At 38.2% G+C, this 20,259-nt stretch overlaps 1 protein-coding gene across 7 annotated transcripts; it reads left to right on the top strand.

The window, feature by feature from the left end:
• Nucleotides 370–20,017, top strand: LOC105166357 (formin-like protein 13). Of its 7 annotated transcripts, XM_020695203.1 has the most exons (20): nucleotides 375–643; nucleotides 2,245–2,939; nucleotides 5,212–5,433; nucleotides 5,526–7,261; nucleotides 7,388–7,786; nucleotides 7,902–8,043; nucleotides 9,149–9,220; nucleotides 10,100–10,198; nucleotides 10,346–10,387; nucleotides 10,507–10,587; nucleotides 10,672–10,722; nucleotides 10,821–10,902; nucleotides 13,354–13,448; nucleotides 14,108–14,179; nucleotides 14,285–14,401; nucleotides 17,873–17,941; nucleotides 18,024–18,090; nucleotides 19,286–19,494; nucleotides 19,618–19,663; nucleotides 19,754–20,017. In XM_020695203.1, exons 1-18 carry the CDS (start codon nucleotides 571–573, stop codon nucleotides 19,456–19,458), a joined length of 4,287 nt encoding a protein of 1,428 aa, XP_020550862.1. In that variant the 5' UTR covers nucleotides 375–570; the 3' UTR covers nucleotides 19,459–19,494; nucleotides 19,618–19,663; nucleotides 19,754–20,017. The 7 variants fall into 7 exon arrangements, with proteins under 7 accessions (XP_020550864.1, XP_020550865.1, XP_020550863.1 ...); XM_020695202.1 differs by having other exon boundaries at nucleotides 5,526–7,786; nucleotides 19,621–19,663; XM_020695201.1 differs by having other exon boundaries at nucleotides 376–643; nucleotides 5,526–7,786.

Below are 20,259 nucleotides of genomic sequence, written 5' to 3' on the forward strand. Positions count from 1 at the left end.
GAAATCAAACGTACAAGTCTCAAATATTTTCACAATTTTTGTACCAATTTATGAGACATGGGCTCAAATAACCAAACCTGTTACATCAATCTAGCTATATGAGACAACCTTGCTTTCTTAAAGAGACAAATCCCCTGCTCCCCATACTTACGACAACTGGTTTGTACATTTTCTTATTGTTTCTCTTCGGGGCTTTTGACCAAGAATTTCTCTTTCTAGTTTGCACGTACAATGCCTAGGAGCACCCAGTTGCAGATAGACTTTTCGTGGTCGGTGACAGTTGATTCCACCTCCTCGTTTGTGACGCACACGTCGTCGTTTGTTGGACCACTTACGTGGCGCCTCGACTATTTTTTAATAATAATTCCCCGGAGTCGGTAGTTGATCCATTTGATAAAGTCTGATTTGGAAGAAAGCTCCTCTATCAGCCGCCCTTTTCTTCTAAGAAACCCCAAATGAGAAGTTGTTGCTCGGATTCTTGATAGGATTTTGTTGGATGCGAACCGAATTTTCACTCTTTTGGGATTGGTACGTACGTATAGATACAGATTTTGAAGTTTGTTTTCCGTGATGGCGTTGTTTCGGAAGTTGTTCTACCGGAAGCCACCTGATGGACTTCTCGAGATCTGCGAGCGGGTTTATGGTGCGCTCTCTCACTCTGGTTTCCGTTTCTGTAGTCTTTCTTGGAGCTGGCGTTTTGTTTTTTGCTTACGTCGTACTGCGTGGAGCTAGTTTTTCAGGAATTTGTGTAGAGATACAGGATCATTGTGTGGGGAATGAGGAATTATTGGGAAGAGATACGTGTTGTTTTAAATGTTGGTGGCTATGGTTTGGTAAAGTTTGTGCCTTGGAAGAATAAAATTTAGTTTGGGAAAGTATGTGCCTTGGAAGAAGATTTTGTTTGTTTGGAAATAGAAGTCCGTTTGCAATTCGTTGCGAGTTAAAAGTTTTATGCTTGCAAGTAGGTAGTATAAGGTGACGAAATTGTTGCTTTTGATTATTGAATTCGAGCTAGCCATTGATTTAGAAAGTGATATCATGATTCAATAAGTTAACTAATGAAGCGGGTGCCATTTTGAGAAAGAGGATTGTTTAACCATAACCATGATGCGATATATCAACTTGATGGGTCTGTATCATGCCCTTCAAGTAGTAGTCATTTTGTGGCCCCTGGTTAAAAGTTGTGGCATTGAGTGACATTGCATGAACCTAAAGTTGAATTGCTCACATAGTTTTGGACCATTAGAGATTAAACATGAATTCAATTTGCATTACTGATTCAAGCATTTTATGTGCGGCTGTTGTATTGCTATTTGCTTAGATATGGTGGAGGTTAAGTAATAAGTAAGCTAAGTCCATACCTTATGATCGTTTTTGCAATGACCTCTGAAGGTAGAGACAGTGTTCACTGGATATTCAATTTCAGATGCCAATTACTGATAACTGTAATACCCACTCCTTTATTAATAACTCGGATACAAGGGAGTTTATATTTGACATGATTCCTATATATATGTAAGGTAAACCATTCTGCATTCTTATAGTTCTGTATGACATGCATCTGAATATAAGTTTTATGTTTTTACATATAAATATCACAGTCTTGTTTCTCATTTACTTACTTTTAGTGGATGAACTTCACCCCATATGTTATCCTGCTTTCTGCTGCCAGACATTATGAGGAAGATAGTAAGTCAAATACACAATATTGTATAGTAAAAGCAGTGTTTTCATTTGGCACAAAATTATAGGCACATTTTTGAGGATGTGGTTGAAAGATCACTCCTAATGCTTGTAAAGTATACTTAATAATTTTGACAAAGGTGTTTGTGCCTATGGAGAACATTTTCTCACAGTTTATGGACCTTTGTGAATTCTTAATTGCAATCGAAGTTTTAGTATGCTTTAACTACCTCCGTGATTTAATTGTTGGTCTGAACCTCAAGTGTGAAATTGGTTCATCTGGTCTTGGAACTTAAATTATAAGAAGTACAGTTGGCAATTGGTTGAAAACAGTTGATAAATTCTGGTTAGCTGCAGATTAAAAACATAGGAGTTTTAAGTGGTGCAGTGTTGGTTCTCAAGTAGAAATTTGTACTTGGGGTTATCAACATCTGCCTAAATGTAAAATATGTAAGAAGAAACTTTCTTTGGTTATTTTAGGTCCTTTGCTAGTAGTTAAAAAATATTTTATACAATTGTGCAGCCTGTTGATTGCCTTTTTGGATATGCTTTGTTCTGCAGTCTTTGATTGTTGTTTCACCACTGATGCTTTCGCTGATTACAAAGGCTATGTGGGAGGTATAATAGCTCAACTTAGGGAACATTATCCAGACGCCTCAATCTTGGCTTTCAATTTCCGGGAGGGGCAGACACAGAGCCAGATAGCAAATGCTTTGACAGAATATGATATGACCATCATGGAGTACCCTCGTCAATATGAAGGTTGCCCATTGCTCCCAATGGAGGTGATTCACCATTTTCTAAGATCTAGTGAAAGCTGGCTTTCACTTGGGCTGCAAAATCTGCTTCTTATGCACTGTGAACGTGGTGGTTGGCCAGTTTTGGCTTTCATGTTGGCTGCATTGCTAATATACAGGAAGCACTACAGTGGGGAGCATAAGACCTTGGATATGGTATACAAGCAAGCTCCTCGTGAGCTTTTGCACTTGCTGACTCCTCTGAATCCCGTTCCTTCTCAGTTAAGGTACTTGCAGTATGTATCAAGGAGGAATGTTGCCACAGAATGGCCTCCACTAGACAGGGCACTCACCATGGATTGCGTCATTATTAGAATGATTCCGAATTTTGATGGAGATGGTGGTTGCCGACCGCTATTTCGTATCTATGGGCAAGATCCTTTCCAAAATTCTGACCGTGCACCGAAGATTCTGTTTTCAACTCCAAAGAAGAGTAGAACTGTTCGACACTACAAGCAGGTAAGCTCTATGTCCCATAACACTTCCATACATTTTTTGCTTGATAACATATGTACTTCCATTTGCAAGCAGAGATTGGTCTCTTGTTCGTTGAACTGTTGACATATTCCTATTGTATTGTTATGTCTGAAATTATTCAATCCTGTGTAGCATGGGTCTCTGTCATTCATCAAAAACTTTTTGCCCATGTAAGTTATAGGATATATTGGGATTGCTGGGAGCACAGAAACTCGGTTGTTGAAATACTTAGGAAAGATCTACCCAAGCCATCAGTTGCATGGAAGGATTTGTTGTTGAACCCTTTCATCAATATTCTGATGTCTTGTTTTGCAATCCAGTGGAGCTGGACTGGTTGTTCATTAGTGTAATTCAAGTAGCTCCCTCTATTTTTTCTTGCTGGTGTTGGCTTCACTAAGTTGGTCAATGCAGCAAGAACTTGTGGATGCCTGCATCAGATTGCAGCATATAGCATGTCTGTTTTGAAGCTTCTTGAAGGATAACTTTTGAGCAAGCTCGTACTTATGTAAAATATTATTTTAAGTTTCTGGAGTATCCAGATTTAATTATGTAAACAAAGCTTAGCCTAGGTATCAGGCTTTGGTTTTTGTTGGGTATATTGATTCTGGATATACTGTTCACTGAGAGATGGATGTACTCGCAAGCGAAATCATGTCATGAATGCTTCCAAGGAAGGTTCATTTCAGCACATGTTTCCCCCTCAGAGGTAGTGTGGCAATTCTCTGAATCTGTTTAGAGTAAAGAACAAAATTTCCAAAAGGTATTAGGTGCTACATGAGCAATTATAGATGCTTGCCGTGTAGAAATCACCAATATAGAGTGTGAACTAAAACGGTATAATGTTGCCTATATGAGAAACTATTAGATTTGTCAAAATGCATTTTGACAATCATTGATGAATAAAGTAGGATTAGTGCGAACATTGAACAATCACATGCAGAAAATATATCTGTCAATATAGGAAAAGGATAAATAACTATAATTGGGTGCAAAAATTATTTTTTTTTATGAAGAAGGAAAAAGAATTGCAAAGTAATTTCTTTATCTAAGTAGAAGATTTCTGTCTTCTACACTTAGTTTATTCATTACATAATAATTGAAGAAGCAATTATTGCTCATTTTAATTAAGGATTTTATTATGTAAATCACAGGTATAAGATGAGCATGAGCTCATGAATCTTTATTTCTAAGTTAAATTAACATATTCTTATGAAAAGCATGAGGCAGTTTGTTATTTAGTCAAGTGTAAAAGCTTGGAAGTGATTATATCACTTAATCTGGAAAAAGTGGAATATTTTTTCATTATGGGTTGTGTATTGTGTAAGATAACGATCGCATTTAGGCTGTCTAATATAGTCCATTAACTTAACTAGATCATTACACCAATATTACGTTGTATAGTCTGCAGCAGATCATTTTTTGCTAGTTCTTTCAGTTGTTTCTGATTGATATTTAGATTTTATGCAAAATCTCCTAAACGGTTGACATTCTTCAATAATTATTCTATGAACAAGTTAGATCGATATATTGCCGATCATTACTGAAAGAAAGTTCATAGAATATGTCAGTTCTCAATATGATCTTGCTTACCAGATTTTCTGAATAATTCTTGCACAAAAAAGTCTTAGAGTATCTAAAGTACTTTGAGGCAGAGAATGGAATGGAGATTGGAAGTGGAAGGATGAGGTTTTTAATCAAAGAAATGAAAAAATAATGGTCCAGATTCTAGATTCCTAAGAGTCTTTGTTTTTGTACACTTTCCTGATGCATATGGAGGAACGTGATAAAGCTATTGGTCCTTTTGAAGTTGTCTAAAAGGTGGATTCACATTGTTCTTCAAGAACCATACTCTACTTTTAGTACTTTATTGTGGTCGAGTGACTTAAATAACTTTGTAAGGTTTTTGTTGGATGCTTTTTCAGATGTAACAAATTATAATGTATCTTTGCAATTATATGAGGTACTACTGATATTCGGACTTGTGATAAAATTCAGTTTTTATCTAAAGAGTCGGAATTTTGTAACGCTTCATGTTTCCATTCTCTTAAAATAGGATTCTGCTTAATTCTTTTTCTCACCATGCTCCATTCTCTACCTGCTCCATGCACGTGCATGCAAAATGCCCACGGTTGTATGACTCACACTTATTTAATTAGTATGATGCCTGTGCATTTCCGAGTTTGTGCATTTTGTGCAGGTGATGCCATTCGTGAACTGCAATGTTTTTCATCAACATTTTTTTGGTTATTTTCAGGCAGAATGTGAATTAGTTAAAATTGATATAAATTGCCGCATCCAAGGTGATGTTGTACTGGAGTGTATCAGCTTGCATGGTGATACAGCGCGGGAAGAGATGATGTTTCGTGTCATGTTTAACACAGCCTTTATTCGGTCAAATATTTTAATGCTCAATCGGGATGATATTGACATATTGTGGGATGCAAAGGACCTATTTCCAAAGGACTTCAGGGCAGAGGTATTACCTGTCTAACATTCGCAAATGGTGCTAAGTTATGGAACTCTTACTCTATAGAAGGTATAAGTATAATCATGAAAAAAAATTTCTAGGTTCTTTTTTCAGAGATCGATACTGCTTCCTCTGTAGTTCCTGTGGACCGTTCCTGCTTCGAAGAGAAAGATGGCCTTCCAGAGGAGGCTTTTGCTAAAGTTCAGGAAATGTTCAATAGTGTGGATTGGTTAGTTCCGAAGGGAGATGCTGCAGTTGAAGCTCTCCAAAATCTGGCTCTATCAAATATAGTAATTGATACTCATTCTTATGATGAGAAGTCTCAGGTGAATCAGATCCTTGCAGCACTAGAAGTTAAAACTACTCCTAAGAGCCCAACAGATTTAAATTCAGAGAACCAATCAAATTTTTCATCAGAGTTGTCCCCAAATGCAGATGTGCGTAGAAAGCTGGCTGAGCCCCATCATGAACCAAGTGAAATTGGGGCAATCATATCCCAAAAGCAAACACTTATTCCTCCTGGAGATCATTCTCCACCTCATCAAATTTCACATTTGAGAACTCCTCATATGTCATCCAAACAGAATTCTCACTCCAATACCGGACAAGCTCAAGATGTTTTACCTCTAAGTGAAGCTGACATGCCATATCCTAAAATCTCTCCTTCAACTCCTCCTTTGAAGGATAACACTACTGTTAGGCCTGATATATCTTCTCCTTCTGCAGAGAGTCCTAGGAGCCATAATAAAGTCATTTGTGGTGCACCTCCTAAGTCTGAACCTCCTACTTCAACATCTATTTCAGCTGAAGATGTGTTTGAAGTCAGTAGACTGGAAACTTCTCCACCTCCACTGTCTCCTCCAACTCATTCTTCCTTAGTAGTCAATGTGGGGAAGTCTTCTAGGTTTGAAGCTCCGCCTGCCCCAACAACTCCATCACCAGCTCAAAATGCTATTCAAGCTACTGAAGGTGGATCACCTCCTCCTCATCTTTCTTCTCCTAAAATAGATAAACATACACTTCAGAGACCTCATTCTCCGCCAGACCTAGCTGCTACTCCTTCTATTGAAGAATCAGCTTCTACATGTGTTTCAACTCCAACTGCATCTCTTTCTCTGCCCACATCTTCTTTAAAGGAAAGTTCCACTTCTGGAATTGGGCTTCCACCTCCACCTCCACCTCCACCTCCACCATCCCCACATTTGACAGATAGTTCAATAACAGTACCTTATCCACATCCTCATCTCGTACCTGTAGATGATAGTTCATCTATTAGAGGCGCGCCCTCTTTTCCAGCACCTCCCCCATCAAGCCCTCCTGTATCCCCTTTGAAGGGGCAGTCCGCTTCCGCAGTTGTTCCTTCACCTCCCTTAACCCCGAAAACTGCCCCATGTCCATCTTCACCTCCTTCGGAGCCTCTTAAGGAGAGGCCTGGTGCAGAAGGGGCCCCACCTCCACCACCTCCACCACCTCCTCCATATTTTGGGCAGGGTGTCCCTCATTTAACCTCACCGTTGGAGGATAAATCTATCACCGGCCATGCTCCGCCTCCACCTCCGCCTCCACCTCTTAAGGAGAGATCTAGTGTGGGAGTAGGGCCACCTCCACCACCTCCTCCACCTCTTGGGCAGGGTGCTCTTCCCTCAACACCATTGCCTGGGAATGGTTCTGTCATCAGACCCGTTCCATGCCCACCTCGACCTCCACCTCCACCTCCTCCAGAGTCTCCTAACGAGAGTTCTAGGCAGGGAGCCCGCCCTCTTCCTCCACCTCCACCTCCACCTCCACCTCCTCCGTATTTTGGGCAGGATGGGCCTCCCGTGACCCCATCTTCGAGGGATAGTTCTATCACCAGACCTGCGCCACCTCCACCTCCACCTCCACCTCCGCCGCAAATATCCAACTTTTCTGGTGGAGGAGGGCCCCCTATTCCTCCACCTCCGCCCGTGACCCCATCTTCAAGGGATAGTTCTATCACCAGACCTGCGCCACCTCCACCTCCACCTCCGCCGCAAATATCCAACTTTTCTGGTGGAGGAGGGCCCCCTATTCCTCCACCTCCTCCGCATCCTGGGCATGGGGCAGGACCCACAAATGCCCCACCAATCCCGCCTCCTGCGCCTTCAGTGCCGCCTCCTCCATTCAGTTCCAGTAAAGAACCTTCCAGTTTGTCAAATTCTAGTTCAACTCCACCACCTTCGGCCCCTCCACCTGGAACAAAAGGCAAAAGTTTATTGTCTCGTAGTGCATCTTCAAGGAATAGCCAAGCAAAGAAATTGAAGCCGCTACATTGGTTGAAATTGTCGAGAGCAGTTTCAGGAAGCTTGTGGGCAGAGACACAAAAATCTGGTGAAGCTTCTAAGTAAGTTTACTTAAATGCTTGAGATGCATGCCTTTAGCTTGCATATTCCAAAAGACATATGTTCGTGGATACTATATTTTCATTCTCTTTATTTGTGTTTATTTTGTTCTCCTAGGGCGCCGGAGATTGATATTTCAGAACTTGAATCTCTATTCTCAGCTGCAGCTCCAAATCAAGAAGGGGGTTCAGGCAGAAAAACTGGTTCACGAGCCTCAATGGCGAATAAACCTGAAAAAGTGCAACTGGTGATTATTCTGGTTTGTTTGTGTTGGGCCTTGATTTGACAAACAAATGTGCTTATCCTTTTTTACCCTGCATAGAAGTTAATCTTGATTTTCTGACTTAATGGTTGCAAGGACCATCAGATGAGAGTGTCCAGCAGTTGTCCCATGATATGCATCTAATTCTTTTGGTTTTTCACTTGGATATTTGTTCTTCTCTCCTCAGCTTATGTTCAGATAGTACATTGACCTCTTTTCTAATGAAGTTTTACATCTCAATTCTATCTGGTAGAGAACTCAACCTTTTATTTTCTCCAACTTCACTCATATCATGAATGTCTAGCTGTGAAACTACTGTGATCTTGGCAGGTGCGACACATGGGTTCTTTTTACATGAGGAGTTTGTCTTACTTCAGTTCATACCAATGATATCCATATGTTCACTGACACAGTAGCTTATATAAAGGCCATTGGTGATGCATCAATGTATGCCACCTCTCCATCCTATCCCGCAGAGCTATAGAGTAAAAAACCTAAAGGATATAATTTTTTCTGTTTCAGGGGAAAAGCGCTTCTTGTTTCTGCTTCATGAAATTCACGATATACATAACCTAAATTACTCAAAATCTCATTTGAAATTATGTTGAATATACATCCATAATTACACCTTGTTACCTGTTTGAAAAAGAATTATTTTTGTTGGTACTTTTGTAGTTAAACAAAAGAGTTTGTGACATCTCCATGTCCAACACTTACCTGCTAAATTGTTGGCCTATTTGTGTTTGATAATTCATTTCTTTTGACGTCTTAGTGAGAAGTTTTGCCATCTTTTCCTTTGCTCTTCTGTTTTAATGTATTTATTGATGACTTTGTTGATCAAATTTAGTTGATCATGTTTTTAATACTTTAATCGAACTGTTAAATAATGACCTTTTACCCCTTAATAGCGTATCTGCTGAATGCATCTTATGATTAATGTGATACTATTGATTCTGTAGTTTAACCCCTACTATTGAGCTGCATTATTTTGGTTGGTATCAGGTCTCCCTTCATTAAAAAGTACCATATGATATAGAGATCAGTTTGGGTTTGTTGTGCGGCTAATGCTGAAACTGGATCCCTTCTGTCTCTCCTTTTGCAGATTGAACACAGGCGTGCATACAATTGTGAGATCATGCTCTCAAAAGTGAAAATACCCTTGCATGAAATGCTAGTGAGCTATCCTTTTCTTAAGTTGGTTTTGAAATTTACATCAAGTATTTCTTGACATTGATGGACTGGAGGCCTTAAACCTTGTTTACCATTTAAATTGTTCCATTAATTATGGCTTGGCATGATCTATCTGATCTCTAAGTTGGCAGGTTCCATTTTCTATATGCAACATTATGAAAAAAGTCAATCCATATTGTAAACCATTTTGTGCTTCATATCCCTATTTGTGAGACTGAGTGTATGTTGGTAAATTATTATTTTTCATTTTTTAACAGATATTCACTTAGCTGACATTTTTAATTACTTTTGTTTCCATTTTAGTTTTATATTATATAATTTCCAAGTATTTGATATCCCATTATACCTCTAGACTAAAAAGTTCTCTTTAGAGAGTTTTGCCTCTAATTACATTTCAGGCTCTCAAGTTCAACGTCTAGGACAATAGTCTTTTAACTATTCAATTTCCTGACAAGTTCAGTTTCTAACTTTAGTTGCTAGAGGAGTTGCATATGCTCGAGGGTCTAAGACCTTGAAAATTCAACTTACTGTAACAGTTCAAACTTAAGGTATCAAAAAGATAATACTCTTAGTGCTCATTTGCATTACATATGCGCAGTTCCATTAGCACTTAATCAAGTTAAAAAGGCGGCCCCCCTGTTTACAAATGGAAATATGCAGTGATTCTGATGATGGCCAACTGTTTCTAGTGTATCTACCTCTGAATCCCGTGGAAATTTAAATTCACTTGTTCCATGTGGTGCTTCCCATGTTCATGTGTGTTTTGTGTAGCATATGTTTGTCATCTGAATTCTGTTAATGTGATGTTCGGTTACAAATTTCTCCGGATCATTTGCGATGAAATCTTCTGGCACTTTCACAGAGTTCAGTACTTGCTTTGGAAGACTCTGCATTAGACGTTGATCAGGTTGATAACCTCATCAAGTTTTGTCCAACAAAAGAGGAGATGGAAACACTTAAGGTTCGACGTGAAAAAAGTGTGATTTACACCAAGAACTCCTGAACTGCAAGTGTATTTCAGACGTTGAGTTTATATATAGCAGGAGCTCCTGGACGCTCTTTCTATTATCAAAATTTGACATTTTTAACTAGCTATTTTTGTTTCCAGGGTTACAAAGGAGAGAAAGATAAATTAGGAAAATGTGAACAGGTTTGTAACATATGGTTCCAGTTATTTTGTTGGTCTTTTGTTTTATCCTGATTCTGAAGTTTGGGAGATGAGGGTCTTAGTTTAACCAGTATGATTGTTTGTCTTCTTCTTGATCTCAGTTTTTTCTGGAGTTGATGCAAGTACCACGGATAGAATATAAGTTGAGAGTTTTTTCATTTAAGATTCAGTTTAACTCCCAGGTCAGATGTTAGTATATAGCTTTCCAGTTTCCAGATTCTAAAACATTATTTAATATATAATATGTTCATGTTTTGTTCTCCCAGGTTTCTGACCTCAGGAAGAGTTTGAATATTGTAAATTCTGCTGCAGATCAGGCAATCTGCTTTTTCCTTTTACTAATTCTCACTTACTATATACTATATGAGCCTGTAAACATGTGTCTTATTCATATTTGCAACCATGTTTTCATCAGATCAGGGGTTCTGCTAAGTTGAAAAGAGTCATGCAAACAATTCTTTCTTTGGGTAATGCTTTGAACCAGGGAACTGCCAGAGGTGAGTTAAATTTGTGCATCTGGTAATTCTGACATCTTGCTATTCTCCTGTCGGTCTTGTTAATTTTGTTACTTTGTCCATTAACATTGCACTCAAGGACTACTGAACGCCCGGCCAAGTGCAAATGCAAATATGAACGTTGGGGTTGAATTCCATAAGGATTACTTGCAGCCACATAGTAGTCATGGTTTTGATATAATTAAAGGGGCAGGGGTGAGGGGAGACCGGAGCAGGAATATTCAGTTCATGGAACAACATAATCGTGTAAAATTATATAGTATCGCTGATGAGAAGGTAGTGTGATGCCATTCTCCTCTTTGGGTAAGAAGACAAATCAAGGCCCAAAGAACTTGTTGTTCTTCTAGATCTGATTTATGGGGGTTAAAAATGTGTGAATTAGGAAGAAGTTGGCCCTCCATGTAGAATGTTATCCTTGCATGATAGTTGTTGGTTCAATACTGTCTTAATGAGCCCAAAAACAAGGGATATTTTCTTCTTCGGTGGTTGGCGAAGCCCCAAGAGCAAAAAATTTGTTACTTAATCCTCTATGCAAAGTGTAGGGAGGTAGAGTCATGTGGTTGTCAGTAGTTGACACTGGAAGCTTTATTCGACTCTCGCAACCAAAATAAGAAAAACTAGATTACAAATTTTAATTTTATCAATTTCAGCAAACATGGGGTTTCAACTAATTGATATTAGTTATTTTAAAGAACAGAAGGTTCTGCAATTCAATCTCGTTAGTCCTATTAGGGGTGTTTGACTTCGTATTGCCTCCGGAAAGCAGAAATAATCCAAGTTAAGAGCCACCTAGGGTCAATCAATGGGGGGTGTTGTAGCTAATTTAATTTACTCGTTCTCTTGTTCTTCTGCAACTTGAGGGAGTTTATAGTTAAGGTAGTATAAGTAATATGTAGCCTGACTTGAGGGAGACTCTGTTATCTCTTTCAATTGATGGAGAGGATTGCAGTGTCCTATTTTCTTATCCTGAATGTGTCTTGACAAATTTTTGCAGAGTCTGTTTGTTCTTGAGAGGGAGACTTGTCATCTCTTGCATGGCTTGACTTGAGAGAGAATTTCTATAGAGTCTGTTTCTTCTGACACAGGGACATCTTTTCTTCTCGTGCATGTATTTCGCAACTTTTTCAAGTCTCTTTTTGGAGGGAGAACAAATGTAGGTTCCTAATCATTAGAGCGATTAGGGTTGATTTGTCACAGAATACCTGTATATTTCTTCCAACAAAATCTAATTGATCTGCAAACTTTAATCCATCCAAAAGGTACTTTCTCATATGTTGACAAATCGAAACTTTTATGCCCTCAGAGACATTAAAAGAAATTGCTTGAATCTTGCTTGTGATCAAGTAAAAGTCTTCATAGGAAAAAATATTATTGAAGTGGAAGTCATATCATCGGAAGGATTAAGCAAGCACTAGTTGGTCAAGCTGCATGTGGTTGCCTATTGAAAATCAGATCTGTTTTCATTCCCTTCGAGGTGTTACATATATAAAGATGAGCAGTCCTATTCACATTGTTTTTGTGCTTGGCTAGGCAAAGAAGTGCATGTACAAGTTCCGCTGCTAGTTACCATTTTAGTTGATTATTTGTCTCACTAGACGATCATAGGATGTGATGCTGGTTTCCACGATAGGCCAAGGAGCTCCCTTTTGTTCAATGGTAGGCAAGAACAGACTTGCATGGTGGAAACAGACCTTTGCGGAAGTAGAGATCAGGCTAAGAAATACTATTGATTATAATTTCTTAAAGTAAACTTATTTAAAGATATTTGATATGGAAAGAACTTGCTACAACTATTCTTTATAAATAGAAGCATCATCTGGTTTGTGTTTGAAGCGGCAAGTACTGCCTATGTGTTATACTTTAAATTTTCATAACATATTCAATGATACTCCTTTTCATTTATAGTCCAGCTTCATTGATGTGGTTTTACTGTTGAGTTTCTATGCAAATAATGCATGGACCAATGAACTATAACCTGTCCCAAAAGATTTGTTAGTTGACCATTATTAGACCATTTTTCTAGGTAATGTTACTGTGCTGTGCAGTGGCTGCTTCAGCAGTTCATTACCATTTGTGGTGGAACTTGCAATTTGTCTCCAATTCCGAATACTATACATCATCTATCACCCAGAATGAACAATCAAGATACTTCAGAATTCTCTGTTACATTCCATTTGTATCACAATTACGAAGGAATGTTCAGAGTAAAGGAACTTATTGGAAACCAATTACAATTTTAGAAATTTTCTTTAATGTGGTTGACTACACAAGAAATTCTCGTCAAGCAATAGTAGCTCTACGTTGTTTATACCGTTATGTGTGTGCCTGAGTTGTGACATCTTCTATACAAAGGCAATAAATATTACAACTGCATCTCTTGTCCCTATACCTCACTTCCCCCAGACTCTTACTCTTCATAATGCTGTGTGACAGGTGCTGCTATTGGATTCAGGTTGGATAGCCTCCTCAAACTTACTGAAACTCGTGCCCGGAACAATAAGATGACACTGATGCATTATCTCTGCAAGGTTGGGATTATCATCTCTTTGTGGTTAGTTTCTGCTGAAAAAGCATATCATAGTGAAATTATATAAACTGTTCTCATTCGGGAATGAGAATACACATGGTTTATTTCCTGGCCTAGAAATCTTGGGACAAGTGAACAGGTTCATTTTCACCGGGCAAGTACAGATGAAGATGTAGTTGCTTTCATGGATGAACAACTGTGTAGTTCTGGGATTTGCCACCGCGCATCGTATGTGCAACAAGTCAATATCTATGATAAGTAGTGTAAATTTATTGCAAATTGCACAAAGTACTGGTCTTCTCTTATGTTTATATATAGCGGTATTCTTCAACTTATATAGTTGCAAGTATATCGTGCCAGTATGTATTGTATTCTCCTAAAATCTTAATGCATGCTCTATTTTCTTTTCGCTTTAACATGTGTAGTGAATGCAAACATAATGAGACATTCAAAACATACACTAGCCTTATAATCGTTATTTCTTTTCTAATACATACTGGTGTTTGTAAAGCTTCAGTAACTGTGTGCAAAGGAGGGTATAAGTACAATGGACTTTGCTTGCATCACAAGGCTGGATTTATATTATTCATCTGTGCTGGTTGATACTTTCATGCTGATTCCTGAAAATCATCAGCGAAATCATTTATTTTTATCTTGCAGGTGCTTTCTGATAAATTACCAGAGCTTCTTGATTTTTGGGAAGATCTTTTGAGCTTGGAACCTGCATCAAAGGTAAAATTGTTTGAATTCTGTGTAGCCTTCTTCAACAATCTTTTTTTACCAAAAACATATTCGAAAACAACCGCACTTTTGACTGGACCAAGGGAATCTTTCCAGATACAACTGAAATTTTTGGCTGAGGAAATGCAAGCTATTAACAAAGGACTGGAAAAAGTTGTACAGGAGTTGTCAATGTCTGAAAGTGATGGAGCTATATCTGACCAGTTCCGCAAGGTAGTTTCTGGATGATATCAAAGTGAACCTTCCCAAGATATAATGTTGTAGGGTTAATTACATCCAGACACCCTCTTAGATAACATGGTTACACTTTGCCCCTTCGAACTTTGGAGTTTTACTTAAATCTCCTTTCAAAAATGCTACTTTTGTGAACTCGAATGAACTTTTGCAGTAGCTATTTACCTGCTATAGACACAGAGAGGAAGAAGAGAAATTTTCAAAGCCAACGTTTGCGGACTGTGTTTGAAAGATTAAAAGAAGTTAGCACTTAGAGCTAAATTTTGCAGACAAGAAATGTCGGTAGAAGAACAGTGTTACTTTGAGCAGTGCTTTGGTTCAAATAAGTAGCAAATAGTTTGTTTTGTGAGCCTTTCACTTCGTTTATATATGTAACCTCTTTTGTCTTTGAAGGGTAAGGATGTTTGGTTAGGATACCCTTCATAAAAGGTGAGCCTCAACAACATATTTTTCTACATAGTTGTTCTTGTATTGAAACATGTGGCTCAGTGGATAATATAATTACATGTTTGACCCAAAAAATACATTTACACCTTAGAAGTTTCATAACATTATGAAGGGTGTTTTGGATGTTAAAATGTCAGGATTGTTGGGTAATTGATAACATTGAAATTCATTTAAATTTTTTATTGGCGTAATTATTTTCAGTCAGCCCAACAATAGGAGTGTAGTTCTAAACTGTGCATTCTCTGGAGGGATTCTTGGTGTAATTTCAAAATTCAAGGAGGCAAAGTGTAATTACTCTATTTTATAGGGGTTCCAGGTGTAGTCAACCTTATATGTTTATTCCGCTTTTTATGGGTATGCTTTTAGCTTTCGGGTTAATGATTATATTTATTTGTATTTTGTAAGCATTTCGATGGCTAAAGTTGATTATTGTTCTATCGTAATATGTACCTCATTTAACCCTCTTAATCACTTCGGGAATGGGCAGTAATGTACTCTTTAAGTAAAAATGGCAACCACCTCAAGGATCAAATTGTGTGTTTTCAGGAAATGAGCTATCAAATGCTAGGAGTGTGTAATCTTCTCCTTACATCACTACTGTTTTAGCTACTCCTAGGGATGTCCAATCAGTATGTGGCTATATTTCTTCTAGTTAGTTCACATCCTCTATGACGAACTATGTCAACTCAAGTATTCCAAGAGTGCCAAACAGTGTTGATGAAAGCTGACAACAGAATTGCTATATTGCGTGCATTCACCAAGCAGATGGAGTTGTTATTTTATCATACCTATTGAAGGGAACTGAAAGGAAGCTGGTAAAATGTCTAATAAGTATGAATTAAGATTCCACTTAAAACATCATTGTCAGTTCATCCTTTTCTTCTTTAGAATACACTGACTTGTAATTCACCTTTGGCAACCTGAACATTTATACCACTCAAAACGCCATATCACCATCCAAGCACAGGACTTTTGGTCCATATACTTCACAACTTATTTGATTTGAGCCCTTCTAGTTACAATTTGAGTCTTCAACTTGGCAGTTCTTTAATGATTTTTGTCTTTTCTGACAATAGCTGTTAGATTTAGCAGTAGCAGCCTCATGTGGGACTGGAAGGAGAGAACTAATTTGCTGTGAGCTACATTGATCTGGATTAACATTGAAAACTTACCCTGACAGAGGATTAAGAGATTAATCTCAATCCCGAATGATAACACATCTCTCACATTGTTTGGAACTGAGAGATGGAAGTTTTCCATTGCACAAGCCCAAAACTAGAGTGTCACTAAGCTTCTCATAATTCCATCTTAGTTAAATATAAACGGCAGTTGCTAGAAAAATCTTAGAGTCTAGGCATGTCAATTTCTCGAAACTTCGAACGACAAGCTGTGCGAGGATTTACAAATTCATATTCTTCAGAGAAGTAAGGATTTGGGTGGGTGATCTTATGTAATCCTACTATATGTGAGGAGAAGTCTAATGGAAGTTATGCTTTATAATATAATTTTTCAAGTAGTTTAACATGAATCCTCCACATAAGATACCACTTACTTGAGTTAGGAGGAAAAACAATCTTGAACCAGACCAAGATATTGATATCCAGTCCAGTCCCTCGTTCGCGTTTCGCATTAGAGTATCCAATAGAATCAATAGAATGTGCTGTTTGAAGAGGCTTATTCACATAGTGGACTAGTATATATCCAACAATGTGTATGATACTTTCTTCTTGTTGCAACGCGGTGAGGGTTGAGAGGTTTCCATGTTAGCATTCAGATGCGAGATTTCAATACCTTCTGGCTTAGCCTAAGAGTTGGTGAAAATGTAACCAGTACTAGAAACTTCACAGTATGGTCAATTTCATGGGTCTATTGATGATTGTGTAGGTCTTCGGACTTGATTTTGCTAAATTTTGTTGCTTCTTTATCTGAAAAGAGCTTCTGCAGCTATAATCAGCAGAAGAGTGTAGCAAGAGCTTGTACTTCTCATCAGCACTACAAGGTATACATATGGAACAGATACCCGCGTTATCTCTAATGTAAAATAGCTGGCACCAAACGCAAGCAATCACAATGCAAAGTGTCCTAATCTGGAGGATCCTGGGGAAGAATGTCCTCATGTTGCTTCCTCTACATTATGGAGATCGTTTGGAGCATGATTGGACTGTCTGGTGCAATTTTCCTTCTGTTGCTTTTTCTGGAAGCTAAATGGAGAAGAGGACAAGTTTGATGCAGGAAAAGTTGTTTGTGTTTCCCTCTTTTTTAGCCTCAGTTTGGCTCTTCTGTTAAACTTAATAGCTAGTTGACAAAAAGGACCAAAATTGTTGAAAAACTGCCAATTTGGGGACCAAAACTATAACTCGTGTTTGTTTAGGGACTTAAACTAAGTAAGTGGTGGCATCTAGGGGCTAAAAGTGTAATTCTCCGTCAAACACTGTGGTGAAGTGGGGAAAGAGGAATCCATTAGACAAAATTACCTTAGGTAGAACCCCACAGCCGTCGGAACCTCAATAGCATCCATCAGCTAAAACTTGAACCAAGTATCTCTCAGCGTCTTATTGATCTCATAAGTTAGTAACTTTCCAAATAGTGCCTTGATTAAAGTTGTTTACCAATGGTATTTAGTCGGTCATCTATCAAAAATCCGTTTGAGAACACCTAGTGGCTTGAGCTGATCATTTAGTGGCCGAGTACTTCTGGCATAAAGCTATGTTAATGTTTCAGTGTTTGAAAATTCAGTGAACTTTTGGTGATCTCAATTGCTAACAGATCAGAAGGTTGGTAATACTAGCAGAGTTATGTTAATGGCAATGTTGAAAGAGTACAATTAGATTACATATCTAATTAATAGTTTATAGAGGCTTAGGAAGTCCATGCTGACTAGGATGATGAGAATTGATTCATTTTGTTTTCCTATGAGGAATTCTGTTGCTAACCTCGACTGCACTGCTACACCTTTGCTCCTTGACATTTCCTTCTGCATATAATCATACTCTTTTTCTCCAGGCTTTGAAGGAGTTCCTTTGTTTGGCTGAAGGCGAAGTAAGGTCCTTAGCTTCTCTTTATGCTGGAGTGGTACGTATCAGTTGTCTTGGGATATAGTTTTTCCCAGCAGCAACAATTGTTTTTGAGTGTCCATCTAATACTGATTATGCAGGGTCGAAATGTAGATTCATTGATCCTTTATTTTGGGGAAGACCCATCACGTTGCCCGTTTGAGCAAGGTAATATTAACTTCTTTATTCTTTACAGTGAGATTGATTTCATGGTAGAGCCAGGATAGTAAAATGTGTTTTCGGGCTGTCAGCCATTAGCAATCCTATTTCCTGTAGAATCTCATGAGAGAGCTTATATTTTGCTTATATGAAAAATGTATGTGCTGATGCACAGCACCTCATGGATTCTAGTGTGAACTCCTAATTATCTTGTTTATTGCGAAGTATGAGAATGGTTTTAATGCTTTGTTTTGGGGGATTAGAAAGGTTGTCATGTCCTTATCTTTTGAGTAACTGAGCGTAAATCCTCTTAGGCTTTTGTGTTCATGGTTGCCATGTGCTGTCAGTATTTTTGGTTTAATCTGCAGAGATCACAGTTCATGTGGTAGTAGATCTCAGTAAAATGTAATTGTATATGCAGTTGTACATGCATGTGCATATACATGTACCTGTAGAGAGAATTGCATATGCAGTCAACGTATAATTGAGTTGATGAAGTGATTCCAATGCATTATCTTGCCATTCTCTCGTACTTTCTCAAATACCATTATGATGTAGGTCTCTATGACGTTTCTATGATTTCATTTCTTGATTTTGCATACTATCCTTGGCACGGAGTCTTAACATTTGTTTTGAAGTAGTTGTTAGTAGGTTTTATGATTTTGCATCATGTCCCGAGGTTCAGGAGCTTCGCTCACCACTGGTCAAACTAAATAGTAGGCATGTGTTTCAAAGACGGACCACAGTAAAGCACTTGAAGGCATGCTCCCTGATGCTTAGACCCATCTTATTATCAAATGCCAGTTCTGGAGTCACTTAAACTGGTTTTTTTGCAGATTCTAATGGTGGAAGTTGAGTTATAAAATCACCACATGCATATACAGAATGTGCTATTTCCTGTATCATTGTTCCTATGCATTTGGGATGATTGACCTTTGTTTGGAAGGGCAAAGGGGTTTCTCCATAGGAATATATGGTTAGAATGCAAACAAGCTTGTCCGACAACCTGTTGTGTTTCCCTTCTCTTGATAAGTCTCGCATACATTACTCACGTTTCATTGCTTTCTAATCTTAACTTTGTTTTCCTTCATGTCTTTCTACTCATCTTTGTTGCCACTCTCTCAAATGTTTCCTGCTTTGTAAATCCACATTAAGTTTATATATGTTATTTTATATCCATTTTCTCCTCTTTTTTTGGTTGCAGTGGTTTCAACTTTGCTGAACTTTGTGAGAATGTTCAAGAGAGCCCATGAGGAAAACTGCAAGCAGCTGGAGTTGGAGAAAAAGAAGGCAGAAAAGGAAGCTTCAGAAAAGATGAAGATAAACGCTACAGATACTGGACACTTGTTACAACATGAAGTCAGGAGTGTCAAATAACTAGATGTCAAACTTCAACTTCAGATCATAAATCAGGTTTAACTTTAAATAATCTTGTGAGTTTGAAGCCCCAAAAAAGATTCATTCCAGGACTAGGCAAAGTGTCTTGTTGATTGATGGCTAATGAATGTCCATTTTGCTGTTTGACATTTGGAGCAGTAGAATTACATGACGAGACATGTAGAGGAAACCGCATGCCTCTCAGGTATGTTAATTCTCTCTATGCTTGTCATATTTGTATTGGCAAAGAATCTAATCCCAAATTATTCAAATCAATTTCCTTTTTTTTTCCCAGGAGAATCTGGGGGACAGCCAGTTTTGTTCACTGTAAACTTGTATATATTTCTTTCGTAGGAAAAGAATGGAATTGTAAGGTATCTTTCCTTGCCTCGTCTTTTAAGATTTGTTTGTTTGAGCTTCTCATTACCTTGTACAGTGAGCTGTTAGAGCTATAAATAGTTTTTGCTAATCTACTGAACAAATCAATCACTACTTTAGCCAAGACTCCTGGTACTTTGAAGTACAAATTTGATCTAGTAGCAGTTATGCACATTGTTTATATTGACCAAGATACAGACAAGTTTGGAAAAAAGGATGATGGCATCTTTCCTTTGAGATTTCGGCGTATTCCACAAGCATGCTGCAGAGAAATCGGCGACTGATGCTACCTTGAAGACAAGGGTGTGTCGATTGCGTATCGTCCACCTACCAGATACTACTGTATTGCTGGTTGATTAGATTCGATTACCTCCTTCCTACTTTTCCTTTGTTGCCTTGTGTTAAAAAGATATTAAATGTTGG

This window comes from Sesamum indicum, linkage group LG7 (assembly GCF_000512975.1).
Source record: "Sesamum indicum cultivar Zhongzhi No. 13 linkage group LG7, S_indicum_v1.0, whole genome shotgun sequence".
NCBI classification, from domain to species: domain Eukaryota; kingdom Viridiplantae; phylum Streptophyta; class Magnoliopsida; order Lamiales; family Pedaliaceae; genus Sesamum; species Sesamum indicum.